Genomic DNA, 20767 nt, shown 5'->3' on the forward strand with positions numbered 1-20767 from the left:
TCGCTGCCAAAGGTGCTTCAACAAAGTACTCTGTAAAGGGTCTGAAACCTTATGTAAATGTGATATCAGTTTAACATTTTTTCCACATTTGCAAAAATGTCTAAAAGCCTGTTTTTGCTTTGTCATTATGGGGTCTTGTGTGTTGATTGATAAGGGGAAACAAGTATTTAATCAGTTTTGGAATAAGGTTGTAACATAACAAAATGTGGAAAAAGGAGCCTGAATACTTTCCGAATGCACTGTATAAAGGACATTAATTCATTTATATATACACACCACTTGCCTTCTGCTCTTGATTTAGATATATTCACAATCAAGTATATTCATCTCAATAGATACTAGAAGTTAACTGCATTTGTAGCCTATAGTGGCAAACTTGAACTCTGTATGCATAAATTGCCTCTCACTCATGTCAATACAAGCACACATCCAAAGACGTCAAGGGAAAAGTGAGTAGATGTGTGTGTTACCTGCTCAGTGTTGCCAAGCTGGCAGAGGGCATGTCGTGTGGCAGACTGGGAAGTGCTGAGCTGTGGGGGGGTATGGAGGAGGGCATGAGGGCAGAGGGGGCAGGAGCAGTGCTGGTACTGATGCTCGGAGAGGGAGATTCTGGCTTTGGAGTGGAGGAGGCTGATGAAGCTGGGAAGAAAGAGAGAGGGAGAAACAATCACAATTTAACTACAAAAGTAGCAGCACTGAATGATTGATTTAATGAAATGTGTTACTTACTGTCCATCGCAGACGTCCTCACACTGTTCAGACCGTTCTGTTGAGACGAGCAAACGACCAAGTTTGTACTCTTCACTCAAGTCAACTTATCTTTATTATCCGACAGTGGGAAATTATTTTATCATACAACAACAACTGGTGCGTCTCACAATTACACAAGCCATGACAGTGTGGAAGGGTCTTATTCATTAGTGCACACCGTAGCAAAACGTTTTGCAACGGAAAATAAAAACAAACGCTTCTTATTGGACAAGTTCAGGTCGTTCCTCCATGTTTCAGTCCGTTTGGTGCCGAACGACTACGACTCCGGTGGCCTTCAATGTTAGATAGATAACCTAAACATCGACTCACCATGATTGGTCCGGGGGCCTCTTTGCTCTGGGAGAAGGCCAGGCGTGAGTGAGGGGCCACAGGCCCACAGTCATAACCACTTCCCAGTGAGACGAAGGGAGAAGTGGAGGAGGAGGAGGGCACTGAGGAGGAAATGGAGGAGGAGGGAGTGGAGGAGCTGACCATACCCATAGCGGAGGGGGCGAGGCTGGGCATGGCCACCGACGGGGAGTGGTAGATGGGCTCAGAGGAGGACAGAGGGAGGGGAATAGAAAGAGGGGTGCCCATAGATTCACTGGTGACAAACAGAGAAGGTTTTAGTTATAAACATGCCATATGTACAAGTACATAGTATAAAGTATTCAAATAGACTTCTAGTCCAAGGGGTGTGGTTGCATGGTCTTCAGTCTGTTGGCCACCCCTTTGATCTGTTCAGGAGAGTGCAACATAACAGAATACATATAGCTAGACATAGAATAACAAAGAAATGGTGTGCAGAACAGATAGACAATCCTATCAGGCACAAAGGGGAATCACATAAACTCGTTACTCTTCTATCTGCAACATTTAACCTAACTGAATACACCTGTGGTGGAAATTGTGACCCACCTGAGGGGTTTGGAGTAGAGGTTGGTCTGGCTCTGTGGGGCGGGGGCCCTGGAGGCCACGCTGACACATGTCTCCACGGGGCCAAAGTCCGGTAGGGCAGCCTCCGAGCCAAAGTCCAGCGCTCCGAACTGAACGTTGAGACCAGGGATATCAGCAGAGCCGGGCATTTCCACCGCCGACGAAGGGATCTGGACAAGAGGGGAGGGAAAGCTCTCACTCAGAGTGGGCATACTGTCGGTAACATTATCATTTACAATCCTTGCATCTGAGAAGATCAGCCTGTGTAAGGATCTGCAAAGATTTGCTTATCTTGATCCCCAATACCCTCAAACGCCCTTAGCTTCATAGTTTAGAGCAGTGTGCTACAATGCTGGGCATTGATCAAATTAAGCATCAAGACATTGATTAGATCAATCAGGTGTGTTAGATGGCGCCGGAGAAGAAGGCTGACGTTTTACGTGTTCCTATCAAATTGTGTTTTTTTGTTCGTTTCTTGGCATTGTTTGTAACTTATTTTGTACATAATGTTGCGGTTACCGTCTCTTATGATCGAAAATAACTTCTGGAGATCAGGACTGAGATTACTTACCACGGACTGGCAGAATCCTTTTTTTCCTTTAACGAGTGACAAGCTCGATGCGAATGATATACTGCTTTCCCGGGAACAGGTCCAGATCCCCGTCATTTGCGTGAAGAGAAGGCGGAGAAAAAGGGGCCGGAGGGCGGTTTGCCTTCTGAGAATTCGTATGCGATTGAATAAACCCCCACCTCCTTCCATTCTGCTAGCAAAATCAATGACCTACGCGGAAGATTAAACTACCAGCGGGACATTCAAAACTAATATCTTACGCTTCACGGAGTCGTGGCTGAACGACGACGTTATCAACATACAGCTGGCTGGTCATACACTGCACCGGCAGGATAGAACAGCGGCATCTAGTAAGACAAGGGGCGGCGGACTAGGTATTTTTGTAAATAACAGCTGGTGTACAAAACTCTGGACCACCTATACTCCACACACAAAGCTCTCCCTCGCCCTCCATTTGGCAAATCTGAACACAATTCTATCCTCCTGACTCCTGCTTACAAGCAAAAATTAAAGCAGGAAGCACCAGTGACTAAATACATTTTAAAAAGTGGTCAGATGAAGCAGATGCTAAGCTACAGGACTGTTTTGCTAGCACAGACTGGAATATGTTCCGGGATTCCTCCGATGGCATTTACAACACATCAGTCATTGGCTTCATCAATAAGTGCATCGATGGCGTCGTCCCCAGTGACCGTACGTACATACTAGAGGTCGACCGATTATGATTTTTCAGCGCCGATACCGTTTATTGGAGGACCAAAAAAGCCGATACCGATTAAATCTGCCGATTTTTAAAATATTTTTTTATTTGTAATAATGACAATTACAACAATACTGAATGAACACTTATTTTAACTTAATACAATACATCAATAAATTTAATTTAGCCTCAAATAAATAATGAAACATGTTCAATTTGGTTTACATAATGCAAAAACAAAGTGTTGGAGAAGAAAGTGAAAGTGCAATATGTGCTATGTAAGAAAGCTAACGTTTAACTTCGATATAGGGGGCACTCTTAATTTTTGGATAAAAAAACGTTCCCGTTTTAAACAAGATATTTTGTCACGAAAAGATGCTCGACTATGCATATAATTGACAGCTTTGGAAAGAAAACACTCTGACGTTTCCAAAACTGCAAAGATATTATCTGTGAGTGCCACAGAACTGATGCTACAGGCGAAACCAAGATGAAATTTCAAACAGGAAATGCCCCAGATTTTGAAGGCGCTGTGTTCCAATGTCTCCTTATATGGCTGTGAATGCACCGGGAATGAGCTTACACTTTCTGTCGTTTCCCCAAGGTGTCTGCAGCATTGTGACGTATTTGTAGGCATATCATTGGAAGATTGACATTAAGAGACTACATTTACCAGGTGCTCGCTTGGTGTCCTCCGTCGAAATTATTGCGTAATCTCCAGCTGCGTGTATTTTTCCATTTGCTTCAGAGGAGAAACCAAACTGCCACGAATGATTTATCATCGAATTGATATGTGAAAAACACCTTGAGGATTGATTCTAAACAACGTTTGCCATGTTTCTGTCGATATTATGGAGTTAATTTGGAAAAAAGTTCGGCGTTGTAATGACTGACTTAGCCAAACGTGATGAACAAAACGGAGCGATTTCTCCTACACAAATAATCTTTTTGGAAAAACTGAACATTTGCTATCTAACTAAGAGTCTCCTCATTGAAAACATCCGAGGTTCTTCAAAAGGTAAATGATTTTATTTGAATGCTTTTCTTGTTTTTGTGAAAATGTTGCCTGCAGAATGCTAGGCTTCATGCTATGCTAGCTATCAATACTCTTACACAAATGCTTGTGTAGCTATGGTTGAAAAGCATATTTTGAAAATCTGAGATGACAGTGTTTTTAACAAAAGGCTAAGCTTGTGAGTGAATATATTTCTTTCATTTCATTTGCGATTTTCATGAATAGTTAACGTTGCGTTATGGTAATGAGCTTGAGGCTATGATTACGATCCCGGATACGGGATTGCTCGACGCAAGAAGTTAAGTTCCTTGCTCAGAACATGAGAACATATGAAAGCTGGTGGTTCCTTTTAAGAGGAGTCTTCAATATTCCCAGGTAAGAAGTTTTAGGTTGTAGTTATTATTGGAATTATAGGACTATTTCCCTCTATACCATTTGTATTTCATTAACCTTTGACTATTGAATGTTCTTATAGGCACTTTAGTATTGCCAGTGTAACAGTATAGCTTCAGTCCCTCTCCTCGCTCCTTCCTGGGCTTGAACCAGCAACACAACGATAACAGCCACCCTCGAAGCAGCGTTACCCATGCAGAGCAAGGGATACAACCACGGACTCAGAGCAAGTGACGTTTGAAACGCTATTAGCGCGCGCTAACTAGCCAGCCATTTCACTTCGGTTACACCAGCCTCATCTCGGGAGTTGATAAGCTTGAAGTCATAAACAGCGCAATGCTTGACGCACAACGAACAGCTGCTGGCAAAACGCACAAAAGTGCTGTTTGAATGAATGTTTACGCGCCTGCTTCTGCCTACCACAGCTCAGTCAGATTATATGAAACGCAGGACACGCTAGATAATATCTAGTAATATCATCAACCATGTGCAGTTAACTAGTGATTATGATTGATTGATTGTTTTTTATAAGATAAGTTAGCACAGTTTTACCAGCAACTTACCTTGGCTTACTGCATTCGAGTAACAGGCAGTCTCCTTGTGGAGTGCAACTAGAGAGAGGCAGGTCGTTATTGCCTTGGACTAGTTAACTGTAAGATTGGATCCCCCGAGCTGACAAGGTGAAAATCTGTCGTTCCGCCCCTGAACGAGGCAGTTAACCCACCGTTCCTAGGCCGTCATTGAAAATAAGAATGTGTTCTTAACTGACTTGTCGAGTTAAAAAGATTCAATAAAGGTGTAAAAAAAAAAAAAAAAAAAAAAGAGTGCCAAATCGGTGCCCAAAAATACCCATTTCCGATTGTTATGAAAACTTGAAATCGGCCCTAATTAATCGGACATTCCGATTAATCGGTCAACCTCTAGTACATACCCCAACCAGAAGCCATGGAGTACAGGAAACATCCGCACTGAGCTAAAGGTTAGAGCTGCCATTTTCAAGGAGCGGGACTCTAACCCGGAAGCTTGTAAGAAATCCCGCTATGCCCTCCGACGAACCATCAAACAGCCAAAGCGTCAATACAAGACTAATATCGAATCGTACTACACCGGCTCTGACGCTGGTCGGATGTAGCAGGGCTTGCAAACTATTACAGACTACAAAAGGGAAGCACAGCCGAGAGCTGCCCAGTGACACGAGCCTACCAGATGAGCTAAATTACTTTTATGCTCACTTCGAGGCAAATAACACTGAAACATGCATGAGAGCACCAGCTGTACCGAAAGACTGTGTGATCACGCTCTCCGCAGCCGATGTGAGTAAGACCTGTAGACAGGTCAACATTCACAAGGCCGCAGGGCCAGAAGGATTACCAGGACATGTACTGAGAGAATGCACTGACCAACTAGCAAGTGTCTTCACGGACATTTTCAACCTCTCCCTGTCTGAGTCTGTAATACCAACATGTTTTAAGTAGAACACCATAGTCCCTACACCCAAGAACACTAAGGTAACCTGCCTAAATGACTACCGACCCGTAGTACTTACGTCTGTAGCCATGAAGTGCTTTGAAAGGCTAGTCATGACTCGTATCAACACCATTATCCCAGAAACCCTAGACCCACTCCAATTTGCATACCGCCCTAACAGATCCACAGACGATTCAATATCTATTGCACTCCACACTGCCCTTTCCCACCTGGACAAAAGGAACACCTATGTGAGAATGCTATACATTGATTACATCTCAGCATTCAACACCACAGTGCCCTCAAAGCTCATCAATAAGCTAAGGACCCTGGGACTAAACACCTTCCTCTGCAACTGGATCATGGACTTCCTGACGGGCCACCCCTAGGTGGTAAGGGTAGGTAACAACATCCGCTAATCTGATCCTCATCACAGGGGCCCCTCAGGGGTGCACGGCCAGGCACGACTCCAACACCATCATTAAGTTTGCAGATGACACAACAGTGGTAGGCCTGATCAACGACCACGACGAGACAGCCTATAGGGAGGAGGTCAAAGACCTGGCCGTGTGGTGCCAGGACAACCTCTGCCTCAACGTGATCAAGACAAAGGAGATGATTGTGGACTACAGGAAAAAGAGGACTGAGCACGCCCCCATTCTCATCGACGGGGCTGTAGTGGAGCAGGTTGAGAGTTTCTTGGTGTCCACATCACCAAACTAACTAACATGGTCCAAGCACACCAAGACAGTCGTGAAGCGGACATGACAAAACCTATTCCCCCTCAGGAGACTGAAAAGATTTGGCATGGGTCCTCAGATCCTCAAAAGGCTATACAGCTGCACCATCGAGAGCATCCTGACTGGTTGCATCACTGCCTGGTATGGCAACTGCTCGGCCTCTGACCGCAAGGCCCGACAGTGGGTATTGCGTACGGCCCAGTACATCACAAGGGACCAAGCTTCCTGCCATCCAGGACCTCTATAACAGGCGATGTCAGAGGAAGGCCCTAAAAATTGTCCAAGACTCCAGCCAACCTAGTCATATATTGTTCTCACTGCTACCGCACGGCAAGCGGTACCGGAGCGCCAAGTCTAGGTCCAAGAGGCTTCTAAACAGCTTATACCCATAAGCAATAAGACTCCTGAACTAATCAAATGGCTACCCAGACTATTTGCACCCCCCCCTTTTATTCCACTGCTACTCTGTTATCATCATCTATGCATAGTCACTTTAATAACTCTACCTACATGTACATATTACCTCAATTATCTTGACTAACCGGTGCCCCCCTGTGTATGGTCTCGCTATAGTTATTTTACTGCTGCTCTTTAATTACTTGTTACTTTTATTTCTTAATCGTATTTTTTTTTATAACTGCATTGTTGGTTAGGGGCTCGTAAATAAGCATTTCACTGTAAGGTCTCCACCTGGTGTATTCATCCCATGTGACATTTGATTTAGAACTAGGCTAAGAGCGTTAATAGCAAAGGTTGACCATTACTGACCTGCACACTGGGTGAATCTCGGAAGTCTTTCCTTGATTCCCCAGTCTTTGATTCCTTGACTTCACACAGGGAATCGAGGAAAGACTTGACTTTGGTTCCTTACCTTGGAGGTGGGAGGTATCCTTCGTTTCTGAGCCTTTAGTTGAGGAACGCGGTGCTGCTGCTGCAGCGAGCTGCTGCCCTGAGGGTCCGGCCCTGCGCTGGGGGCAGGCTTGGCACCAATGGCGGCCAGGGGGGGTCCCTGGCTGGGGGAGGGGGATTGGGCTGGCGGGGGGCTGGACTGGCGCGCCAGGGGCAGAGAGGGGGCGCCGTGTCTCTGGACTAGATGGCTCAGCACCAGGGACGGCTCAGGCTGCAGTCTAAACTCCCCTGGAGGGCAAAAACACACAAACACAGATCAGCCAGGCATATGGACACAAACACCACATGAAGACAAATGGTAATTTATTTTTTGAAGCCATATGCCAGGTATTTGAAATGATAGATGAATTTGATAAATCTCTAATTAAATCTGATAAAAACTGTTTGAGTGTGTGGTGGGTGTTGTTCTATCTTCGTGGGGATGTGAAATCCCACACAAGGACAGTCAAACAAGGAAGATTCTTCCCACGTACCCCACTAGGACAAAGGCTATTTTAAACTTAGGGGTTAGGTTTATGGTTAGGCCTACAATTAGTGTTAGCAGTTAGGTGTTAAGGTTAGGGAAAATAGGATTTTGAATTTAAATAAAGTTTAGGTCCCCACGAGAATAGAAAAACAAGTGTGTGTGTGTCTCACGGCTGAAGTGGGAGGTGAGTGAGGTGGTGGTGGTGCTAGGCTCTGGGGTCTTGATGTCCCAGCTGGAAGTGGAAGGCGGAGGGAGGACCGGGGGCGCTACTCCTAACCCTGGGAGTCTACTCCCCAGAGAGGTGCTGCTGGTCCCCTGTGTGCTGGGAGGGGGGGCTGCCTGGGAGGAGGGGAGAGGACCCAGGCCTGGGCCCTTCAGCTGCTCCAAGATCTGGGCCCCTGGACTGGACTGACTCCTCTTAGACTGACCCAGGTCCCCAAAACCTGCCCCCAGCACTGACGACTGGCAGGGAGCAAGCGAGACAGAGAGTTAGCTTGGGGTGCTCGCAAATTGTTTAAGACACATTTTCAGAATGAATGGGGCGCTATGATAATACAAGAAAAATATGGTGATCATGTACAGGAAATATGTATTTGAAAACTGTCAAGGAAACGAGTGTGTGGGAGGGTATGGCTCACCAGGGCAGCATGTGCGTAGCTGGTACTGCCTGTGCCGATGGCCGACCCGTTGCGGGCAGGGTGATGGTGGGAGTTTGTGAAGACCAGGCTCTGAGAGGAGGGGGCCTCTTCTCCTCCCACTGGCTTCTGCAGCATAGACGCATGGTCCAGGCTACAGGAGATACACATACAATTATTACAAAATAATACTATTTCTATTATACACATACACACAGTCAGAATGGGGACCTGCTTCAGAGATACACATCACAGCCACTATGAGAACCCGGTCTACAGGTGATGGGCACTAGTATTGTCCTATATTTTGTGCGCCACCCTATGGGAATCCCAATCCAGGCCGGTTGTGATACGGCCTGAGAACGAACCAGGGTCTGTAGTGATGCCTCTAGCACTGAGATGCAGTGCCTAAGACCCTGCTCCACTTGGGAGCCCATATATATATACAAACACAATACCAAAATCAGTGTTGAAATGTGCCCTAGTTGGTTGTGCGGATGTTGAGCAGGGAGTTACCTTTGCCCAGGTGTGATGTGGTTCTGAGGTGCCGGTGCACTTGAGGCAGTGAACACTTTGGTCTCAGAGAGCTGAGGGAAGACAGAGAGGGTTACGGAGTTGGTGACAAATGCAATAGACAGAGTTGCGAGATGCAAGCAAATCTATGGTTTTGTTAAATTACAATCCAATATGGCCAATCTAACACTGTCCACTTCAAGGAAAGCTCCATATCAACTAGCATAAACCTTTTCAACAAACAACTAACGCTGTATGAGAACTAGTATATTGTAGTTGTTCCATCTGAAGATAAATCTCCAAAACGTGAACATAAGACTTACAGCTCCCTCCACCCCCTGACCACTACTCCCCGGTACTCAGACTCACATCCTCGCTCCAGTCCTCAGCAGCCCAGTCCTCCAGAGTACTCCTCCAGGCCACTGCATGGTGAACACCAGTGAGGGGTTAGAGGTTAATGAAGGTCAGAGATGAAGGGGGAAAAACAGAGGATTTATGGAGAGGCGTTAGAATATGAACTGAAGTCCAGGGACATTTCCCTAGCACCAGTCGACAAGGAACATTAAAAACAATGAACACATCCTGACCAATGAATACATCCTGAGAATACATCCAGAGTTTATATTTTTTCAACTCTGCACCTGGGGAAATTGGTGGATGTGTGCACACAATTTTTAGAAAAACCCAGTGTTTCATGGTCCTGACCTCACCTGTCCCATCTGTGCTGTTGATGGCTCCTGACTCCCATGAGTCATCTTGGGTGGTCCCTGTCCTCTGTTCTGCAGTGTAGTCTGCTGGGTTAAAGGTCCTGAGGAGAGGAGGGGTCTAGGTGTAAGAAAAAGCAGTCTACGAGGAACCAGAAAGGTGTGTGTGTGTATGTGTAAGAGTTGGTATGTGCAGGTGTGTATATTCCATAACTCACCCCATTCCCTGGGCTGAGAACCTGCTTCCCGCTGGCACCCTGCCCCTTCCTCTGCCTCCAGATCCGACTGAAGTACACACACAGACAGACACACACTAGGTCAACACACAGAAAGCATGGAACCAAACAAATTGTGTTTAGTTAAGATACCACAAGTTACCTGGGAGTGATGACTGGAACATATGAGAAAGTGCCACTAAATGACACTCACCTCTACCCCCTCTCCCACCCCTGCGGCCTCGCTCTGACCCTCTGTCCACAGGGACCGCTTCCACACCATTCTCCTCTGGCCGCACTGCTCAGAGAGACAGAAAGAAAAAGGGAGAGATGGGAAGGGACAGGACTTAGTAACTGGATAAAATGTGTTGCCTTTTAACCAATTCTGCTAAATAGTGCATCAATGACTAATAATGGCTTAGTGACAAATAGGCTGCCAATAAATTCTTAGTAAATGCTCCATGCAGTGTTACCTAATCCAAGGTATGGTCAATGAAATAATAATATTTTCAATGATGGCCTAGGAACAGTGGGTTAACTACCTTGTTCAGGGGCAGAATGACAGATTTTTACCTTGTCAGCTAGGGGATTCAATCTTGCAACCTTAACTAGTACAACGTTCTAACCACCGGATTACATTTCACTCCACGAGGAGACTGCCTGTTACGCGAATGCAGTAAGAAGCCAAGGTAAGTTGCTAGCTAGCATTAAAATTCTCATAAAAAACAATCAATCAATCACTAGTTAACTACACATGGTTGACGATATTACTAGTTTATCTAGCGTGTCCTGTGTTGCATATAATCGATGCGGTGCGTATTCGCAAAAAAGGACGGTCTTGCTCCAATGTGTACCTAACCATAAACATCAATGCCTTCCTTAAAATCAATAAACAAGTATATCTTTTTAAACCTGCATATTTAGTCAATTTTGCCTGCTAACCTGGCTTGTTGCGAACTCTGTGAAGACTATTTCTTCCTAAAAAAAGACAGCCAACTTCGCCAAACGGGGGATGATTTAACAAAAGCGTATTTGCGAAAAAAGCACAATCGTTGCACGACTGTACCTAATCATAAACATCAATGCCTTTCTTAAAATCAATACACAGAAGAAGTATATATTTTTAAACCTGCATATTTTACTAAAAGAAATCCAGGTTAGCAGGCAATATTAACCAGGTGAAATTGTATCACTTCTCTTGCGTTCATTGCACGCAGAGTCAGTGTATATGCAACAGTTTGGGCCGCCTAATTTGCCAGAATTTTACGTAATTATGACATAACATTGAAGGTTGTGCAATGTAACAGGAATATTTAGACTTATGGATGCCACCCGTTAGATAAAATACGGAACGGTACCATATTAATGACCTAAGGCTTGTATTTCTGTGTGTTATTATGTTATAATTAAGTCTATGATTTGATAGAGCGGTCTGACTGAGCGATGGTAGGCAGCTGCAGGCTCGTAAGCATTAATTCAAACAGAACTTGTGTGTTTTGCCAGCAGCTCATCGCTGTGCTTCAAGCATTGAGCTGGTTATGACTTCAAGCCTATCAACTCCCGAGATTAGGCTGGTGTAACCGATGTGAAATCGCTAGTTAGTTAGCGGGGTGCGCGCTAATAGCGTTTCAAACGTCACTCGCTCTGAGACTTGGAGTGGTTGTTCCACTTGCTCTGCAAGGGCCGCGGCTTTTGTGGAGCGATGGGTAAAGCTGCTTCGAGGGTGGCTGTTGTCGATGTGTTCCTTGTTCGAGCCCAGGTAGGGGCAAGGAGAGGGACGGAAGCTATACTGTTACACTGGCAACACTAAAGTGCCTATAAGAACATCCAATAGTCAAAGGTATATGAAATACAAATCGTATAGAGAGAAATTGTCCTATAATTCCTATAATAACTGCAACTTAAAACTTCTTACCTGGGAATATTGAAGACTCCTGTTAAAAGGAACCACCAGCTTTCATATGTTCTCATGTTCTGAGCAAGGAACTTAAACGTTAGCTTTTTTACATGGCACATATTGCACTTTTACTTTCTCCAACACTTTGTTTTTGCATTATTTAAACCAAATTGAACAGGTTTCATTATTTATTTGAGGCTAAATTGATTTTATTATTGATTATTGATTTTAAATTATTATATTAAGTTAAATATGTGTTCATTCAGTATTGTTGTAATTGTCATTATTACAAATAAATAAAATAAAAATATATATATATTTTTTTTTTAATCCGTCGATTGATTGGTATCGGCTTTTTTTGGTCCTCTAGGTCTAAACTTTATTTAGGCTACATTATTGAATGCTAAATGTTTCTGATCAGTGATAGATGAGCAAAGGAATAGATGAGTTAAACCACCTCCACTTATTTGCCCAGCCAGAGAATTAACCAAATATACATATGGAGAGTCAGTTAAACAAAATCCCATTGGTTGATTAAGACAAGTCACAGGCTTTTGGTTGGGAGTAGACCTAGGCTACAACTGCAAGTCAAGAGCAAAATTATCCACTTGTTAAGCTACATAACATGCTGGCAAAATGTTCTGATCAGTGCTAATGAATGAGCCAACTAGACAAGAGGATCATGAGCAGAACGCACCTCAACTTAACTAACATTTCCACAGCCTAATTATAGCCTAACCAAGAGCCAAACAGCGAATGAGTGAAAAGAAAAATCTGAAATGTATGGATCTATCAAGACAAGTCCCCACGCTTGTCTCAAAGCGTCAGGAAACAGTGCGAAAATAGTTGACCACACGTCAGACTATTGCTTCAAATATATTAAAATAATTGGAAGACAGTTTCAGTAAGCAACAATTTGATGCCTTCAATGACATTCGCCTACTTTATTCCCATATTTTTCATAATACTGTCATTTATTCCCAGTTATTCTCTATGGAGCCATCCAGTTGTGGCTAAGAAAACAGTACATGTGGTGGGCTATGCAAAGAAATAGGTGAAGTGACATGCCTCGCAAAGTTTAGAGGATAGTAGTAACGTCCGCTGCCTAGCAACCATCAAGAGCTTAAGAGCATAGTGCATGCCAATCCCGTCTCAACATTACGGCTACATTTCATACTGAGCCGAAGGCAGGCCTTTACCGCAATCATGACTAGATCGGTTCGCAGAAATAAAAGTTCAGGCCTTGATACCGGCAACACCATTCAGATATAAAGAAAAGGCGGAAAAAGTTGGTGCGATGCTAAAGTTGTCGGGAAAACATATTGGTTTGAAAGGTGTAGAACTGTAATAAACAACTGAAATCCTTTGACTTATCATTCACCCTGGCTCTTAGGTGATCAATTAGGCAGTGTTATAATGCCTTGTTTATTAACATATGGATAGAATTTGAGAGACTCCGTGGCCCCCTACCTCTCTCCCCCTGGCGGCTGCGATTGCTGGCCCCTCTGCCTCTCCGGTTGCTTCCCCCGCGGCCCCTGCTGGCCTCCCTCTCTCCTCCTCTCTTCTCCCGGTTCTCCTTGCCCTCCGCAGGGCCTTCCTTCGCTAGGGGTTTCTTTTTCCCCACTGTCTCCCATGAGGTCTGAGAGAGAAAAAGAGGTTTTAAAAAGTTTGATCTCTCCTTATTGACACACCCTCACTTGCTCTGAAAGGGGGGGTGTATAGGGAAATGGGAACAAGAGGTGGAGGGATGGAATTAGAGGGGGTGATAAGAGTAGAGGACGGGAAAGAGGGGGAAGAGAACGACAGATTAAAAGGTTACAAGTCAGATCCTACAACTGCTTGAACTTCTTCCTTTCCCATGAACTTCAAAGTACAAAATAGTCAATGTGAGATAATGTATTTATGTAATCGACGTGTGGTTGTGACCCTGTATACCCCTCCTACTGCAGTGTCACTGACAAAGACAGACATCATAAAGGATTCATGACCACAGGGTTGCGGGAGCAGCAGTAGTAGATTGGGCTTGATTGGAAGGGCTGTGACAAGGGTTGTTGAGCGATTCATTGCCTACAGAAAATGTAGCTACTCTATTGTTCCTGCAAGCATGGGGGGAGGCCGATGATAGAGGGCACCATCAGACCAACTCCTTGAACTTTGCAGTTGTCACTCAAACACTATTTTCTGCATGTGCCGCACAAAAACCTGTCCCTGATATTCACACCTCAATACAACACATTACATTTAACTTCACACTTTTTGGATATTGGATGTAGAACTCATTCTGATATGACATATCTGACATCACGCTCTGAACTCCCATATTCTATTTGTAGGATACGTAGAGATGCATTGTGTCATTCATTTCGATATGAGAAACATAGGTTTTGTTTTCACATGTTATTTCTGCACTTGTTTGCACTATGCTATATTCTTTGGGCACCATGTTGTTTCAATAAATATCTTCAGGCATCAGTTTTGTATCTATTCCTTTTTTTCACAGCATGCAGGTCTCTATTTCTTCCAGTATTGTTATTTTGACTTCTACGCACCTGGAACAGACACTTTCAGTAGTAAAAAAAAAAAGAGAGCAGAAGGCCTCTGATCAGATGTGAGTAACATACCATTATTTAGTAAACACACAGGGAGAAAATCTGTTTGCATCTCACTTTCATAGCTCAATGAGTGACACACTGAGTCTGCGCACTTTTCATAAATTCCCCCCCACCACCACCACTACCACCACCACTCCCTACCCCAAACATACATATATATATATATATATATATTTTTTTTTTTTACAGATCTACACGATTCACGTGGATTACTTATTTGGAGATAAAAACGGCAAATATCTCCGAAAAGTGATGTTTGCTTCCCTGAATAAACCAGAAAATGAACGCAAGATGGCGCCGATAGAGATGGCAGCTTCGCTTCTAGTCCTTAGGAAACTGTGCAGGATTTTATATGTTTTATTTCTTACACTGTTAGCCCAGAAAACCTTAAGTGTTATTACATATAGCCAGGAAGAACTATTGGATATCAGAGAGATGGTAATTTACCACCACAACCAGACTCTACGACCAGGAATGACTTTCCCAAAGCGGATCCTTTGTCTGCACCTCCCAGGGCATCTGAACTGATTCCAGAGGCCGACACAAAACAATGCAGCCAGAGGAGAGGGTGGCGGAGTGGTCTTCTAGTGAGGCTTCGGATGTGCCCACACCACCCACCGCTTCCGAGTATACTACTCACTAATGTCCAGTCCCTAGTTAACAAAGTCGATGAAATCAGGGCAAGAGTTGCTTTCCAAAGAGATATCAGAGATTGTAACATACTCTGTTTCACAGAAACATGGATAGCTTGGGACATGCTGTCGGAGTCCGTACAGGAACAATGGGATTTTCAGCGCATCGCACCGACAGGAATAAACATCTCTCCGGTAAGAAGAAGGGCCGGGGAGTATGTTTCATGATTAACAACTCATGGTGTAATTGTAACAACATGCAAGAACTCAAGTCCTTTTGTTCACCTGACCTAGAATTCCTCACAATCAAATGCCGACCGTATTATCTCCCAAGAGAACTCTCCTCCGTTATCGTGACAGCCGTGTATATCCCCCCGCAAGCGGATACAAAGACGGGCATCAAGGAACTTCACTGGACTATTCAAAGTGGAAACCATATATCCTGAGGCTGCATATATTGTAGCTGGGGATATTCTCAAATCAGCTTTGTTAAAAAGGCTACCTAAATTCTATCAGCATATCGATTGCAGTACATGAGCTAGTAACACGCTCGACCATTGCTACTCTACCTTCTACAATGCATACAAGGCCCTCCCCCACCCTCATTTTGGCAAATCCGACCATGACTCCATCTTGTTGCTCCCCTCCTATAGGCAGAAACTAAAACAGGAAGTGTCCGTGCTTAAGTCTATCCAACGCTGTCTGACCAATCAGATTCCACGCTTCAAGATCACTTCGATCACGTGGACTGGGATATGTTCCGGGTAGCCTCAGACAATAACATTGACGTATACTCTGACTCAGTGAGCAAGTGTATAAGGAAGTGTATAGGAGATGTTGTACCCACTGGGACTATTACAACCAGAAACCGTGGATTGATGGCAGCATTCGCGCAAAACTGAAAGCATGTACCACTGCATTTAATCATGGCAAGATGACAGAATACAATCAGTGTAGTTATTCCCTCCATAAGGCAATCAAACAAGCAAAGCATCAGTAGAGACAAAGTGGAGTCGCAATTCAACGGCTCAAACACGAGACGTATGTGGCAGGGTCTACAGACAATCATGGATTACAAAAAGAAAACCAGCCCTGTTGCAGATATTGACGTCTTGCTTCCAGCCAAACTAAACAACTTCTTTGCGCACTTTGAGGACAATGCAGTGCCACCGACACGGCCCGCTACCAAAGACTGTGGGCTCTCCTTCTCCGTGGTCGACGTGAGTAAAACATTTAAATACGTCAACCCTCGCAAAGCTGCCGGCCCAGGCGGCATCCCTAGCCGCATCCTCAGAGCATGCGCAGCACAGCTGGCTGGTGTGTTTACGGACACACTCAATCCCTATCCCAGTCTGCTTCAAGATGGCCACCATTGTTCCTGTTCCCAAGAAAGTAAGGTAACTGAATTAAATGACTATCACCCCGTAGCACTCACTTCTGTCATCATGAAGTACTTTGAGAGACTAATCAAGGATCATATAACATCCACCCTAGCGGTCACCCTAAACCCACTCCAATTTGCTTACCGCCCCAATTGTTCCAAAGACGATGCAATCCCCATCATACTGCACACTGCCCTATCCCATCTGGACAAGAGGAAAGCCTAAGTTAGAATGCTGTTTATTGACTACAGCTCAGCATTCAACCCCATAGTACCCTCCAAACTCATTATTAAGCTTGAGACCCTGGGTCTCGACCTCGCCCTGTGCAACTGGGTCCTGGACTTCCTGATGGGCCACCCCCAGGTGGTGAAGGTAGGAAACAACATCTCCAGTTTGCTGATCCTCAACACTGCAGCCACACAAGGGTGTGTTCTCAGTCCCCTCCTGTAATCCATGTTCACCTACGACTGAGTGGCCATGCACCCCTCCAACTCAATCATCAAGTTTGCAGATGACACTACAGCGGTAGGCTTGATTACCAACAACAACGAGACAGCCTACAGGGAGGTGGTGAGGGCCCTCGGAGTGTGAGGTCAGGAAAATAACCTCTCACTCAATGTCAGTAAATCAAAAGAGATGATCGTGGACTTCAGGAAACAGCAAAGGGAGCAACCCCCTATCCACATCGATGGGACAGCAGTGGAGAAGGTGGAAAGTGTTAAGTTCCTCTGTGTACATATCACCAACAAACTGAAATGGTGCACGCACACAGACCTCAGGAGGCTGAAAAAATGTGGCTTGTCACCGATCACTAACTTTAACAAGTGCACAATTGAGAGCATCCTGCCGGGCTGTATCACCGCCTGCTACGGCAACTGCACCGTCCTCAACCGCAGGGCTCTCCAGATCTCAAGGCCAATCTCAATCTCTTCAATCTCAAGGCCATCAGATTGTTAAACAGCCACCACTAGCAGAGAGGTGGCAGCCTACCTACAGACTTGATGTCACTGGCCACTTTAATAAACGTCTAGTCACTTCAATAATGCCACTTTAAGAATGTGTACACATCTCGCATTACTCATCTCATAGGTGTATACTATATTCTTTACTATCTTTTGCATCTTAGCTGCTCTGTCACTGCTCATTCATATATTTTATACTTATATATTCTTATCCCATTCCATTACTAGATTGTGTATTAGGTTTTATTGTGGAATTGTTAGATATTACCTGTTAGATACTGCTGCACTGTCAGATCTAGAAGAATAAGCATTTCACCACACTCGCAATAACATCTGCAAACCATGTGTATGTGACCAATAAAATTTGATTTGTGCTGTTAAGTTTCGGAGGAGACATATACATCAGGGTCATATTCATTAGAGCACAAAACATATGAAAACGTAGTATATTGTTTTGTGCCAGAAAACAAAAATTAGCCTTTGAGGCGACTGTGCAAAACTAAGCTAGCTACGACTAGCTGCCCATCACCCAGAAAGAAGGAAAGTGGTTGAAGGAAATTGAAAAGGTAGCATTAGCGTTAGTCCCCTGTGCCCTACCGTGTCAGAGGTGCTCTCAAGAAGGAAGTTGATGGCTCTGTTAACATCCTCGTTGCAGTCGTGGAGCGCTACCATGCACTCGTCCTGGTTCTTTCCGGTCACCTCCATCAGCTATGGATGTACACACACGGGCACACACAAATATACACGAGTGCTTCATTTGAATCCACAACAAAACATGACAGAATATACAAGGACCCTATGTATACTGATGTTGATAGTATGTACCGCTTGTGTGTGTATCACAGAAGGAAATATTTGTCACTTCTAGTTGCATAGACAGTATTAGAAAAGGAAAAGGTCTGCACTCTTAGAATTTAGGTGTGTGAGGGAGGGGGCCATTTTATTCTAAAATTGCATAATATATATATATTTTTTAATTATATTAGTGCGGACCCTCTTTCTCTAGTACATGCAGTCACAAACATACACTCACAGGCTTAGAATGGTTTCCAAAGTTAACAGGAGAGCACAGCACAAGTGTGTTCATTCCTGCTGATGCCAGATGGAATTAAGGTAGGCCTCTTAAATGGGCAACAAACATCCCAACAGACACACGCCAACATTCAGCACTGACACAATGGCCTCGGCAATGCACGCCCATTCACCTGGTTCACTTTGTCCTCAAAATCAGAATCATTCTTGTCATAGATCATCTGGGCGAGCCGGATTTGCTCTGCGGTCGCCTGCAGGCGAGAAGAGGTAGAGCGAGGAAGGATAAATGAGGAGGAAAAGAGGAAGGCGGTGGAGGAGGAAAAGAGGAAGGTGGGGGAGGAGGAAAAGAGAAGGAAGGAGAAGTAATGTTTTGAAGAAATTCATTAACACCTGAAGACCTGCTAAGTATGATCAAGTGAATTGTACTGTGTGTGTGTGTGTCCCTCACCTGGAGCTGTTTCTGTGGTTGAGTTGTGTGGGTGGCAGCAGGCAGCACTTTATCCCGAGTGCCCCGGGCTTTGTCGCCACCCAACGAGGTCATCATATACAGTATATACAAAACAATGTATGTACAAAATAGAAAAATCTGGAAGACAAAACAGAGAGAAAGAGGGATTGGGGTGGGAACAAAGGTCAAATGTGGATAGAAAGTCACACCAATAACGCAATCAGTATTTTCCCTACTTACTGACAGTTAAATAAAGGTTAAATAAAAATACAAATAAATTACAGGTATAAGACAAACACTTATTTAAATTTAGGCCTAGGTTGTTAGGATAGTCCTGATTTTATTTTATTGCAGTTTATTTTGAGCTGAAATGCATTCCCTGATCGTGGACAGGAGTAACCTGTATCAGACATCCACGCGTCAACAAAGTCGGATGGGATTGCGCAACACCAAGTCTAAAAACACACAGTGATCTGACTGTATTGGCATAAATCTACGGTGAACAGTATCCCTAGACATACTCTATAAACTAGACTGTATAAACTGAGCGTTGAATACGGAGATTGAATAGTGAGATCTTCACACATTAAACTGCTTGGTTCATATCGGACAATGCAGCTGCAGGTCAGTGGCTACCATTGGCAACTTACAGTAATGCATCCAAAAACACTGGCTCTAAAATATGATTATTTAGAGCAGCAACACCAGTTTGCCTTTGCGAAAGCAGTGGACTTGGAAACCTAGCAAATACTCTGACGGGGCCTATATTTGTATTTACAAAGCGAGTTTATTATCATGAAAGCTAATGAGCTATTGGATCATATCACTCGCCAAGAGGTTTCACTGCTGTTGTGCAACAAAACAAGTTACCGTAGCTATCGAATTTGGCCTCATCACCTCTAATAGTAGCTGGCTACTCATAAATCATTAATCTAGCTACACAATATATGACATAAACACACTCGAACGGTAAAAATATAGAAGTGTTAGCCAATATAATCACGGCAATCAAATGGGTGCAACGCAAACAATAATTGTTATTTATAGCTTGCCATAATTAAGTTAGAATTAAAAAAGAATGCATACCTATATAAATGACATTTATAATAAATTCCGTTCGTCTTCACACGTTCGATACGTTAACTCAAATGCAAGCGCGAGCGTTTCAAATACACGAATGTGGATTCTAGACCTAGCTGCCAAATAATACACAACAGTGACAGACAGTGGGACCCCTTTGTCCTAGTTAGCTAAGTAGCTAGCTGGAAATGCAATTTAGGCTATTTATTGCAAAAAAATACACCAAACACGACGAACGGACATTCCTGTTCAAACATTATTGAATGTTGACCAACGGGGGTTCTCCCCAAGTGACAATAACAAACAACCGTTCTTCAGGTATCAAATAATGCTAGTTTGCTAGCTAACCACAAAGCTTTATCAATTCAATTCTGACGAAAATGGCCACAGCGTATGATCCAAGCTCCGACATTACTTGCCAGGGAACAAGCCAATAGAAAATAACGAAATAAAGAGTGAAAAGATGGTTTAAAGAGACGAATGAATCGGTGATATTACACTTCAAGAGGGACGAGACTACACAAGGGTTTAAATTAGCTCAAGTATAAAGATAAATATTGAGTGCCTGAACGAGATTTGTTTTTTGTATTACCTGCTAACCGCTAACACGCTCTACTCAGTCAGCAGCAGACAAGGTCACGTGATATACGGCGTAGCTGCTGTCGTTGCTTTCCTCAGTGGGAGACAAGTGCGCAGGCGCACGTCGTC

At 44.1% G+C, this 20767-nt stretch overlaps 1 protein-coding gene across 5 annotated transcripts in view; it reads right to left on the reverse strand.

The window, feature by feature from the left end:
• The window catches only part of LOC112254929 (ubiquitin-associated protein 2), a 28655-nt gene extending 7906 nt beyond the window's left edge, over positions 1 to 20749 (reverse strand). For 3 of the 5 annotated variants that reach the window (XM_024427908.2, XM_024427906.2, XM_024427904.2), the window contains exons 1-17: positions 20652 to 20749; positions 18980 to 19117; positions 18705 to 18782; positions 18097 to 18207; positions 13382 to 13550; positions 10178 to 10312; positions 10018 to 10084; positions 9806 to 9903; positions 9465 to 9517; positions 9099 to 9169; positions 8586 to 8736; positions 8118 to 8409; positions 7444 to 7709; positions 1669 to 1856; positions 1081 to 1354; positions 730 to 766; positions 471 to 639 (exon numbers count right to left, since the gene is read on the reverse strand). In XM_024427908.2, the coding sequence (XP_024283676.2) occupies positions 471 to 639; positions 730 to 766; positions 1081 to 1354; positions 1669 to 1856; positions 7444 to 7709; positions 8118 to 8409; positions 8586 to 8736; positions 9099 to 9169; positions 9465 to 9517; positions 9806 to 9903; positions 10018 to 10084; positions 10178 to 10312; positions 13382 to 13550; positions 18097 to 18207; positions 18705 to 18782; positions 18980 to 19075 (2255 nt within the window). In that variant the 5' untranslated portion in view covers positions 19076 to 19117; positions 20652 to 20749. Of the gene's footprint in view, positions 1 to 470; positions 640 to 729; positions 767 to 1080; positions 1355 to 1668; positions 1857 to 7443; positions 7710 to 8117; positions 8410 to 8585; positions 8737 to 9098; positions 9170 to 9464; positions 9518 to 9805; positions 9904 to 10017; positions 10085 to 10177; positions 10313 to 13381; positions 13551 to 18096; positions 18208 to 18704; positions 18783 to 18979; positions 19118 to 20065; positions 20625 to 20651 lie in introns of those variants that run through there. The other 2 variants (XM_024427907.2, XM_024427905.2) reach the window with 2 other exon arrangements.
• Positions 20750 to 20767: the final 18 nt, after the last annotated feature.

This window comes from Oncorhynchus tshawytscha, linkage group LG07 (genome assembly GCF_018296145.1).
Source record: "Oncorhynchus tshawytscha isolate Ot180627B linkage group LG07, Otsh_v2.0, whole genome shotgun sequence".
Taxonomy (NCBI): Eukaryota; Metazoa; Chordata; class Actinopteri; order Salmoniformes; family Salmonidae; genus Oncorhynchus; species Oncorhynchus tshawytscha.